Below are 12,217 nucleotides of genomic sequence, written 5' to 3' on the forward strand. Positions count from 1 at the left end.
ATTTGCCGACGTTGCATGACACTTGTCACATTTTCAAGGACAAATAATAATTTGCACGGCAGTTAGAATCAGAATATTGAAAAATAAAGAATTCATAAAAACTGGTAATACAAGGTTAAAACAGAATATGTTGAGAAACTTTGGAATTAATGTACGAAAGCACTGAAATATTTTGGAAAGCCTTTAAGACTGCTGCCAATGACACTTCATATTTGTAAGCTTAACGCCCTTTAAAGGTTTAGAGACTTTGAAATTAACATCCTCTAAACCTTTAGACTGCGGAATTACAGTCCCACAGATCTGGTTCTTCCTCGAAACGTCAAATTTTATGTAAAGACCTTGGAATTAATGCACACGAAACTTGAAACATTCCAGAGGCTTCGGAATCAACGTCCTCGATCCCGTAAGGGAGTTAGTGCGGTAAGTGCACCTCATACGGTGCACTGTAGGCATTATTTAAGGTTCTTTGCAGCGTCCTTTCGGACCCTAGCTGCAACCCCCTTCGTTCCTTTTACTGTGCCTCCTTTCATATTCTCTTTCTTCCATTTTACTTTCCACCCTCTCCTAACAATTAATTCATAGTGCAACTGCTTTGAGGTTTTCCTCCTGTTACACTTTTCAGACCTTCTCCTGTCAATTTCCGTTTCAGCGCTGAATGACCTCATAGGTCCCAGCGCTTGGCCTTTGGCCTAAATCCTATATTCAGTTCAATCAATTCAACGTCGTCGGAACTGGAAAACTTTAGAAAATATGGAATTGCCATTTTAGGAGCTTGAAATGTTTCGAAGAGACTTTATAGAGACTCAACGGCCGGAGAGTCTAAAGCTAAACATACATCACTAGCAGATCAAAATTCATCCCACGTCATCTTCCAAGTTGGTGTCATGGAAAACCAGTTCCTCAAGAACCGCTCATTTGGCGGCGATGATTCTCTTCGCCAGTGAATAGACAAAATTGCATATTTCTGTGACACGCGTATCTCCTTGCTGGCAAAGCATAAGCCGCATCCTGGTGTTTGTGAGTTACCGTGGTTCACGTCAGAGTATCAGCAAGGCTGTGAGGATGTAAAACATGGCCTGGCACTTAGGGTAATTATTAAGGAACTTCTTTTGTCATTTACTTACCTGAAAGATGAAGTAATTTGCCATAATTAATATACTCGGAAACATTACCCATGTTTTCAGTTGTACCCTGCTGCCATTGATTTCCTTTGTAGAAGTTTTCTTTCTTTCCTCCCTTGTCGAAAGAATGGCCTTTGAATAGAAACTTAAGATGTTTAGATTTTTATTCCGTTTTCAGAGGAGGAAAACCACGTGCTCTCTTATCAAACAGGGAATGTCCTCAAAGAATTCTCTTTTGTTTTTGTTGTTCTTTTAAAAGAGAGAAAAGGGGGAAACAGGAACCGCAAAAAAAAGAGGAAAGAATAGAATGAAGAAGACTGGAGGAAGAAAAAGGGTATTGCAAGGGGGGGTGGGATGGATAATCCCTGGGATCTTGGAGGAAGGAGGAGGTACCAGGAAACCGAAGGATCTTTTTCTTTTTTTTTTTTTTTTTTTTTTTTTTTTTTTTGAGCTTTCTGGTTTGTGGGAAGCTTATTGATTTCGGAGTTGTTGGTTGTTGCCCCGTTGTTCGTTTTTAAATGTGATTTCTGATATTTCGTGAAAGGAAATTTTTTGTATGTTGGATCTTAAAGCCATTATTATATATATATATATATATATATATATATATATATATATATATATGTGTGTGTGTGTGTGTGTGTGTGTGTGTGTGTGTGTGTGTGTATATATATATATATATATATATATATATATATATATATATATATATATATATATATATATATATATATATATATTAAAGGAACAATGACCTCGTGAACTGACCGTACCTTATTGATCTGGAAGCGGGCCTCTTATTTGCTTATCTATAGTTCTTTGTATAAAGAAGGAGAGACCACGGCCAGGGCGTACAAACCCTCAAAGAACAAGGTCATCATAACAAGGTCTCAGGAATTTATTCGCCGACGTTTCATGACACTTGTCACATTTTCAAGGCTAAAAAATAATTTGCACAACAGTTAGAGTCAGAACATTGAAAAATAAAGAATTCGCATAAATTGATAATGCAACGTTAAAATAGATACATAAATAAACATAGAATGAAAATAAGTTGTAGGTCAAGGCCACAAAGACAGACTCACCGAGTCGGAGGAAAAAAATCAATAAACAGAAAACATGTACCACTGAAAAACATGCGTGGTTTTTTCTTTGTTTTTTTATATTTACATATATTTGATGTACTTGTATGTTTTACTGAATAAGAGCATCCCAGAAAAACAATGACAGATCTTTTTATTTCAATATACTGTTCATATTTTCCGGTACGTCATCGTTGACCATCAATGCTGACCCATCACAGGTCATTCTTTCAGTCCATGGAGCATAAAGCCGAAACCGAAGGTGAAACAGGAGCTCGTATAAATGAACTGCGACCTAGCAAGCTCTTGGAGCAGTACTAGAGTCCTATTAGTCTCCCTGATGATGCTGCGCCTCCGGGAGGAATGTCGGAAATGGCCATTTGAGCTCTGCTTTCAGGATGTACCGGCTGTGATGAATAACCAATGTAGAGCCTGTTCCCGCAGATGTATCGATGTTGGACTTTTTTTTTTTTCAGGTGGTAATGAGATACAGCGGACGGTAGGTTAGCCAAAGGTTGCTTATTTGCGGTGAAGTGTGTGCGTTTGACAAGCCAATCAGCGGACGAGTGGTATTCACGGTTGATCGACTTGATGTTTCTTAAACTGGCGTCACAACTACCATGGTTATCGACTTCGCTGGATTTGCAAGCCCTCTGAGTCGGTACTGTTGTAAGTAATTTTCATTGTGTTGAACATTTCTTGTCATTGATATCTCATAAACTGGCGTTACAACTACGATGGTTATCGACTTCGAAGAAATCGCGAGCCCTCAGAATCATTACCATTGTGGAATTATTTTAATTTCTAGTCAGCCTCTTATATTGGTGAACATTCTTTTGATTAACTTTATCGGGACCGAAATGAAAGGGAAAACAGCAAATTTAACCAATAAACGCACAAAGGACTAGAGAGAGTGACTCATTGAAAATAATGGTCCGTGTGACAACGGAGGGCAAAGGTGAGCATAATCGTCAGGAAGCCTCCACCGTCGACAGGTAAGAGCATCGTTATCCTTGAGGATGGAAGCACCTTGACGGAGAGGCTTAGATGATGTGGGCGTAGGATCCCTATTGGAAGTGTGATTAGGTACATGTGGGGCTTTGGGAACTTGGCGAGATTCATTGTAAGGCAGTTTGGTAAAGAGAGAGAGAGAGAGAGAGAGAGCTTCAAGTTTAATGGGAATGCACATGGAGAGGAGTCAGAGGTTACATTGATTTTGGCCTGTATTCAGTTGGGTCTGTTTAAAGATTAATATTGAAATATATATATATATATATATATATATATATATATATATATATATATATATATATATATATATATATATATATATATATATATATATATATATGTGTGTGTGTCTGTGTAAGCCCTTCCCCATTACTGAACTTGAAGCTGTTTAGTGTTGAAAACTCGTAATTTTCCCCTGCAATATTATTTTTCTAAGTTACTGTGTAAAACTGCTCGAATTTTTGAACCATCTTCGGTAAGAACAGCTACGTTAAGGATTTTTTCCCTCGAAAACTACGACTATTTATACTGTGATAGTATTTTATTATCTAAAAAAAACTCAGCGCTTCATCACAGTCTCCATCAAGGTTCAGTCCACTAGATGTTCTTTTATAGCTATCATTTAGCCTCTCAATTTGCATGGTAATGAAGAGCTGTACAGCTCTGACTTTCCGTTATGGAGTTTACATAACCTTGTGTTTTTTTTTTCATGGCAGTGATTACAGATTAGAAACAGTCTTTGAGGGAAGCATCATTAAGAAGAACTCTAGTAAAGATTACTGTAGTCAGACCATTAATATAATTAAGTAGTTTACTTGGAACGATTGAACTGCTTAACGATAATAATTCAGTAGAAGGCAGTCTGGCTCCAGAGATTTATTTTCTAATTTTGGAGACCACACCTAAATGATCATGGTGTCAAATCTCAAGGGCCTGATAATTGTGATGTGAACTGGAATTTTATTACATAAACTGAGCCTCTGTAAATCCACGTTGCCTCGGTTCTTAGCATTAAGTGCGACGTGCAGCAGTGAAAATGGAGTTTTGTCATACTGACATAATCTCCTGAACACATATCAGCAACAAAAGATAAACAAATGAAAAATGCGCCGAAGTTTCTTCGGCGCAATCGAGCTTTCTGTACAGCGTATAATGTTGTATGGAACTCTCAGCCACGGCCCCTGAAACTCTCGGCCGGCCGTGGTGGCCTTTGTTGTTGCGTTGCCCGACGCACGATTATGACTAACTTTAACCTTAAATAAAATAAAAACTACTGAGGCTAGAGGGCTGCAATTTGGTATGTTTGATGATTGGAGGGTGGATGATCAACATACCAATTTGCAGCCCTCTAGTCTCAGTAGATTTTAAGATCTGAGGGCGGACAGAAAAAGTGCAGACGGAGAGACAAAGCCGTCCCAATAGTTTTCTTTTCCGGAAAACTAAAATAATTAGAAAAGCTGGTTCTGGGTTACATGGTACTGAAACACAAGAGGATTTAGTGACTCCTACGCTTGGGTCTGAAGATGGTTATATGAAAGAAAAAATTACAGATATTGATGGATGGTAACGTTTAAGATGTTAGGGGATGCAGATGAATGAAAATTTTTGAACCGTGGAGAAGATGGTAATAAATCCACATGATAATGAAACTAATCAGCAAAAAGACCCAAGCGTGGCATGAGGGTAGTTCAATGAGTAGAAGCGATATTCATGTCAGACGATGTTCATTCTCCCGCTGTTGAGGCAGCGGAAGACTTAATGGTGAAATATATATGTATATATAATGGATATATACACTAATATTTTTACCTAAATACATAAATATTTATATATATATATATATATATCTATATGTATGTATATGTGTGTTTATTGAAAAGGTTAAAAAACCATCTCTCTCTCTCTCTCTCTCTCTCTCTCTCTCTCTCTCTCTCTCTCTCTCTCTCTCTCTCTCTCTCTCTCTCTCTCTCCAAAGCAGCCATAATTTCCATTCGATATTCCTTCAGGAACAATATTTCATTCTTCGGAATTTGTGTTTTTTTTTATATTCTTTTCATTAGGAGCCTTTCATGTGATACGACCCTATTTTTACAAAAGAAGAATCCCAGATAACCCGCCGCATTTCCTTTGATGCTCCGAATCCCCTTTGATTGTCAACTCGGGGACAAACGCATACACCAACTCATTTTTGGTATTGCTTCGTAGTATGGACATCTTTCGATTATCTATAAATTCCTTCTTTATATGGCAGCCAATTTCAGTAATGCTTCTTAGTCTGGAAATCTTGTTTTGATATTGCTTCATGAGGCGGTAATATTGTTGTTGCAGTGTTTCTCGGAAGAGAAATAATGATTGGTATTGCTCTTTTTTTTAGGAAAATCCCTTTCGATATTGCTCTTTTAATAGGATATTTTTCTCTCAGTTTTTGCGATTTGATAAAAAAGAACACGGAATGATGCAATTTTGGCTTGTCCTCAGAAGATTCCTTAAGTAAGATTGTGTTATTATCACCAAATTCAGTAGGTCAGCCTGTATAGTAAGTTGAAATTAACCATTTGGAGCAATTTGAACAATTAGCTGCAATGACCAAGGCTCACAGAAAGATTTTACATGTGTGCGTACGTTAGAGTAATTCCGCCTTTGTAATACTTTTCCGGTCAGTTTTGGTAATTTAGGAAGTGACTGATAAAAGCTTTCTGCTTGAATTTTTTTACTCAGTGTGTGGGTTGCATTACAAGTGGGTCATGAATAGCGACCAAAATGGAGATAATTATATGAGTGTGTTTTTATTCCATTTACGATTCGCGGAAGCACAAAAATTGATTATTGTTGCTTTTTGAGGATATTATCAAGACCTGCCAGTGGCGCAACAAGTATAGACATCAGGTACCCATAAGTCTTTAGAAAATTCTATAACTCTCATGAGTAAAACTACTGTATTTGGAGGTTAAATATACTTCTCTTCATTCATATGTATTTTTGATTCAAAAATTCATTTGAAAATCTATACTTGTGAGTGTAGAAAATCTTAGCAGGTTCTGACCAAGAGAAAGGCCTAGTTTCAGGCAAGGGATTCAGTTGATAGGTTAGATTTCTTAGCTTCTTTTTAGGGAGGAACCAGACTCTTGAGGATAATCATTGGTCTCTCTACCCAAAAAGAATGGGAATTGTTTTCCGATTTAAGGTAAAGATTGCTCAGCAATAGCTATCTTAAACAGTGTAAAATACTGTTCGTCGTCTTTCGTGGCCTTGGCCACGCATTGCATGCAGATAGACTTAAAACACAATGATTTGTCATATATGTGTGGCATGGCATCCTTACCTTTTGTACCATCCTTATGAAGAAACCTTGGTGGCCGAATCGTTTGACCAGCTACCCCTTGATAGGTTTTTTTTTTTTTTTTTTTTCAAAGGCCGATGGGATGCTTACCCTGGAAACATGAAGAATAAGGGGAAAGGGTTCGGGGTTTAACCGGACTTTCCATTATGCAAATTATGAACTTTTAATAATGTAGAGGAGTAACCTTTGGTTTATAGATTATAAGCCTTTCGCTATATTGTCAAAGAAACTGTATTTTGATTTTGTAGTTTACTAATCTTTATCCCTGTAAGTTAAGAACCTTTGTTTATTCGGCTAGAAATCATTCTTTTTCAGGTTAGATCCCGTTTTTTTCTAGTACATAAACGTATATACATTATATATATACATATACAGTATATATATATATATATATATATATATATATATATATATATATATATATATATATATATATATATATATGTATATATCAGAATTTTTTTGTTGCAAGTCAGGACTCATGCAATTTTCCTTTTAGACTGGGAGCCTGTGTTTGTAGCCTAGTATATATTTTGTTACGTTAGGAGTGTAATATTTATTTCTGTAAGATACCAGCTCTGTAAACGTCATTTGAACAAAGAGGCATTCAGCCCAGACACAACTCAATGAACCCCGTAGGGGATTAGTGTCGTGATTGCACCTTGCGTGGTGTAATGGAGGCATTACTAAGGGTTGTTTGCAGCGTCCCTTCGGCCCCTAGCTGCTTTCACTTTTCAGCTTCTTAATTTACCTCCATTCATAGCTCCTTTCTTCGGTCGTGCTCCCCAACACCTCTAACTGTTACTTTCTAGTGCAACTGTGGAGTTTTCTCCCAGTTCCACATTTAGATCCGTGTACTTCCTTCCTTTATTTTGGTAGTTTTCTTTATCTAGTTGTCCAACCACTCTAACTCCATCTTGTCACTGTCTTCAGTACTTGGCTTGGCAGTCTAAATTTCCTAAATTATAAGTCACCGACTCAGTGACGTACAATCCAAGCCAATCCATATTGGAGCGACTCACGGGTTATATTTCGTTTTGACATCCTCATAAGGAGGAAAAAATGGCAGGCAATGTCAAAGTCCTTTTTTCATGTTTAGTAAAAGTAAATGCTGATTTATTTAGCTGAATTAATCTTTTGAACAGTTGAAAAGAATTGAAATCACAATACATGATCTCAACATGCTGTTGCAGCCTACTATGTCGTGTGTAGGAGTATATATCCCCACTTGATTGTTTCTCTTCATCCTTTCTGTAACAACTTTCTTACGCATGCGCAAAACATTCTCGTGGTGTAATACTCACTGATACACTTCCATGCACTTACAGAAGCATTCCTCGTTGCGAATCCCATTAAACTATACGACATTTTTTGGCATTACTTCACCAAAAAATATCAAAGGTTCCGTTGGACGAAAATTCCCAGTTGGAATCCATGATGGCGTCTGTGATGCCCCCTCGCGGGAATGGAATTTGCTGGTCTGTTAAGCCACGGAATTCGAGTAAACAAGACTCTGCAAATCAAAGGGAAGGAGAACACAAACACGCTCTCGCCCGGGTCTCGACTCGTTTTCCTAAACATGTCCTTAAATAGCGGTAATACGAGAGAGAGAGAGAGAGGTTCGATGTTTCTGGTAGGCGTTAGGTGCTGAAATACGAATATATATATATATATATATATATATATATATATATATATATATATATATATATATATATATATATATATATATATATATATATATATATAAAGAGAGTTTCGTAGAACGTACTGGTATAGCATTGGCTAATTTATAAGGATAGATAAATACAGAAAGACCGAATTTTTATTGCGAGAAGTATGTCAAGAGTAACCAGATATATGTCAGTCTTAACTGTTATGGTGTTTTCATCCAAAGCCTTGATTTGCTTTGGTCTTAAGGGAACAGGGATTAATGAATAAACTATTCAGTGCATGTATAGATGATGTTATGTTTGTATTTTGACATCAGTTTATGAAAGGGGATCAGGTAAGCGTCATTTAGAAACACGTAATCTCAGTCATCACAGTTTCAGATAGTTAAATCTTATATAGAAATATCAATACACTTATTCATTTCCGTGTTTGCCCACAGTTCTAATTCTGGCACAGGGTAAGACAGTAAACAACTCTCTCTCTCTCTCTCTCTCTCTCTCTCTCTCTCTCTCTCTCTCTCTCTCTCTCTCTCTCCAAAGAACTATAAAAGTTCATAAGAGCATCGCCGTAGTCATCTGATATTTCATTATTATTATTATTATTATTATTATTATTATTATTATTATTCATAATGCGTAAATCAAAAGGATTGAATATAAATTGTACAAGAACAGTAAAACATGGACGTTAAAATTAGTATCCGTTGGTTGGTAAGGTATATGTCGACTTATACAAGCACAGTCCTGTGCATGTGGCGGCTCATATGTTCTGTAAGATGTTGAAGGTAACAAGTGGTCAGGTATGGACTCCTGGACACTGACCAACCAACAGGACGAGAAAAAGATAATTCTATATATATATATATATATATATATATATATATATATATATATATATATATATATATATATATATATATATATATACACAGTATACATATATGACCAAGTGAAATATTTTGTTAAGACAGAATTCCATCAAATATAAGGAGCCCATAAAAACGCCAAAATGTGGAAAATAAAGCTATATTTCCAGAGACCAGAAATGTCTCTCTCTCTCTCAGGTAAAATAGGAATCACTATTTGCCTGAGGAGAGAGACATTTCATTCTCCAAAACATAGCCTTTATTTTCCACATTTTCACGTTTTTATAAGCTCTTTTATATTTGGCTATATATATATATATATATATATATATATATATATATATATATATATATGTGTGTGTGTGTGTGTATGTGTGTATGTATGTATGTATGTATATGTGTATAGAGCAGAGAGAGGAAGGTTTTTAGCGCTCGCGCATAGAGGAGACTATGTGCTGTCTATGAGAGAGAGAGAGAGAGAGAGAGAGCGGGAAATAGACAGACATAACCCTAAGGGCTGGACTTCAATATCACAAACGACCTTAACTGCGTGTAATTGATTGCGGATTAAGCCACCATCACAGCGTCAATTTCCTAAACGCTGAATGGATGAAGGAAATTTGTATTGCCGGATTCGGCCGGATTTCTGTACATTACCTTCAGATACCCAGTACTTCGAGGGTCCTCCGTTATTCTCTGCAAATGTGGTGTTCCTTTATCGTGTTCCTTATCTTGCGGAACACGTTATTCTTTTTACTGAGTTCGGTATTCTCGTCATGTCTTCATGTAGCGGCATTGAGTATGATTGCTGAACTCCTTTACTGAGATTGCGACTGAATACGATTCTCCTGTACGGTAGACGGTCGTAGGTGATCGCCGAAAATATTAAACGTTCCTTTATTTGCCTTTTAATCGTATCAGTTATTGTGACTTACTATAAATACAGTGTTAATTTACCCTGTGTTTTCGCTGCGATTCACTGAGTAAGGTTTTATACACTGTTTTTATATGGAATTTCCTCTCTGAGCACCTAATTCTGTCCCTTTTCATATTTCATTCAGTAATATACGGCAGGATTTATTTTCTTTTCAGCTTGAATTTATGATCATTTTGAATAATGATAAAAAACTGCAATTCCTTTAAAGTGGATTGTTGCCGTTATTATGGATACGATATACCTTTAGATGTTCGCTCTTTAGTCCTTTACTGCTGGTAATTTACGATCAGCGGCGTAGGGTTTTCGCTGGAGGGATGAAAGATACATAGTTATAAGGCTTAGAGAATAAAATTACAGGCGAGGAATGAACCTTCGCCACTGAATTCTTAACACACCCAAAAATTCTAGATATACAACTAGTAGCTGCCTGAGACCCTTAGTGCGTGTTTTCCTTCTCCGGTTTGCTTTATTTTGATAATAAACTATTTTCTTTGAAAAGGATATAGTCTATTACTCTTACTGGTAATACCACTGATGAACCGGTTAGTGTTGCTGCTACTCAGCCTTGGTAATGGGTTTTCAGTGGCCTATTAGAGACGCGTTGCATGCAAAGTAAAGCAAGAAAATTAATGGTCGTATTCATATTAGAATATCAGATCATTCATTTGAAATACTGTTACCCTAATATCTGCTATGGTCTTTGTAAATCCATGATCAGATCACCACTAGCCCTGTAGGGGGTTAGTGCCGCACAGTGCACCTCATGCGGCGCACCGTAGGGATTACCTAAGGTTCTTTTCAGCGTCCCTTCGGCCCCCAGCTGCAATCTCTTTCATTCCTGTAACTGTTCCTCCGTTCATATTCTCTTAATTCCAGATGCCGTCTACCCTTTCCTAACAGTTGATTCATAGTGCTACTGGGATGTTTTCCTCGTGTTACACCTTTCAAACCATTTTATTATCAATTTTCGTCTCAGCGCTGAATGACCTCGTAGGTCCCAGCGCTTGGCCTTTGACCTAAATTCTATATTATATTTTAAATAGCCACTAGATATTTGTATTCAATTAAAGATGGGTAGGAAGAAAACATGAGCCAAAGTGATATTTTAATCTTTGTTTGGCCAAAATACCAAATGACTAACTAGCTGGCAAGTGGATTTCCAGTTACATTTTCTTTTGTATTGCATCTTTTACTCAGTCTTTTAAAGTTGCCAAAAGGCTTTTCAAAGACTTGAATGTGCATTTGAGTGCAACATTTCGCATCGTGGATTTAATAGCTCTCGAGTTATACACGTGCTCTGGGGCCTATACAGTTAATCGTACTTTTAATGCCCACGAAATTTCCGAGACTTTTGAAGGGTTATTAGAAGGGTTGAAGGAGACACACGAACTAATTTTTTTTGTGGTGCGGGTACCTAACACCAACTATTTTATTTTTTATTTTTTTTTTCTTTACCTCACGGCAACCTTTGCTCAAAAAAGAAAGCTGCGCATTTTGCTTATGTGTGACAATATTTATTTCTCAGGGTTTTTTTTATGTGTGATTGCTTTGAGCTTATTTCTGATGTGAGTATTTTTCAAAATGTGGAAGAAATCGTAGTAATGGGAAATAATTCATGTGTTAGTTAACAGTTATTGTTACTGATTTGTAGTAAATCTTTATGTCTCTTTAAATATTAGTTGAGGCATTCACACGATTGCGTTAAATTTTGTAAGTGAGAGCTAATGCGAAGATGTACATACTAAGTATATGTACATACAAGGTATATGCGTGTTTGTATGTGCGTATGTTTCTCTTACTCGTATTGTTAAAATTATAAAGAAGCTGAAAACTGACGAGTTTATATATTTATTTATTATTATATATATTTTTTTTGCAGGTCTGAAGGCAACGACGATGGGACGGTCACTAACTCCTCTACTTTTCATTCTCCTCATGTGCGTTTTCGGGTAAGTGAATTTCACATCTTCATTAGAATTAAAAAAAAAAAAAAAGTAGAAAATGCGCCGTAGTTTCCTCGGCGCAGTCGAGTTTTCTGTACAGCCGCTGCAGCATATAATCAAGGCCACCGAAAATAGATGTCTTTCGGTGATCTCGGTATAATGCTGTATGAGCCGCTGGCCCATGAAATTTTAACCACGGCCCGGTGGTGGCCTATCTTATATCGTTGCCAGAAGCACGATTGTG

At 36.9% G+C, this 12,217-nt stretch overlaps 1 protein-coding gene across 5 annotated transcripts in view; it reads left to right on the plus strand.

Moving 5' to 3' along the window:
• The window catches only part of LOC136840157 (glutamate-gated chloride channel-like), a 500,113-nt gene that overhangs the window by 395,195 nt on the left and 92,701 nt on the right, over positions 1 to 12,217 (plus strand). For all 5 annotated transcript variants that reach the window (XM_067106604.1, XM_067106605.1, XM_067106606.1 and 2 more), the window contains exon 3: positions 11,910 to 11,979. In XM_067106604.1, the coding sequence (XP_066962705.1) occupies positions 11,927 to 11,979 (53 nt within the window). In that variant the 5' untranslated portion in view covers positions 11,910 to 11,926. The remainder of the gene's footprint in view (positions 1 to 11,909; positions 11,980 to 12,217) is intronic.

The sequence above is a fragment of the Macrobrachium rosenbergii genome, chromosome 7, assembly GCF_040412425.1.
Source record: "Macrobrachium rosenbergii isolate ZJJX-2024 chromosome 7, ASM4041242v1, whole genome shotgun sequence".
In the NCBI taxonomy this organism is placed as follows: domain Eukaryota; kingdom Metazoa; phylum Arthropoda; class Malacostraca; order Decapoda; family Palaemonidae; genus Macrobrachium; species Macrobrachium rosenbergii.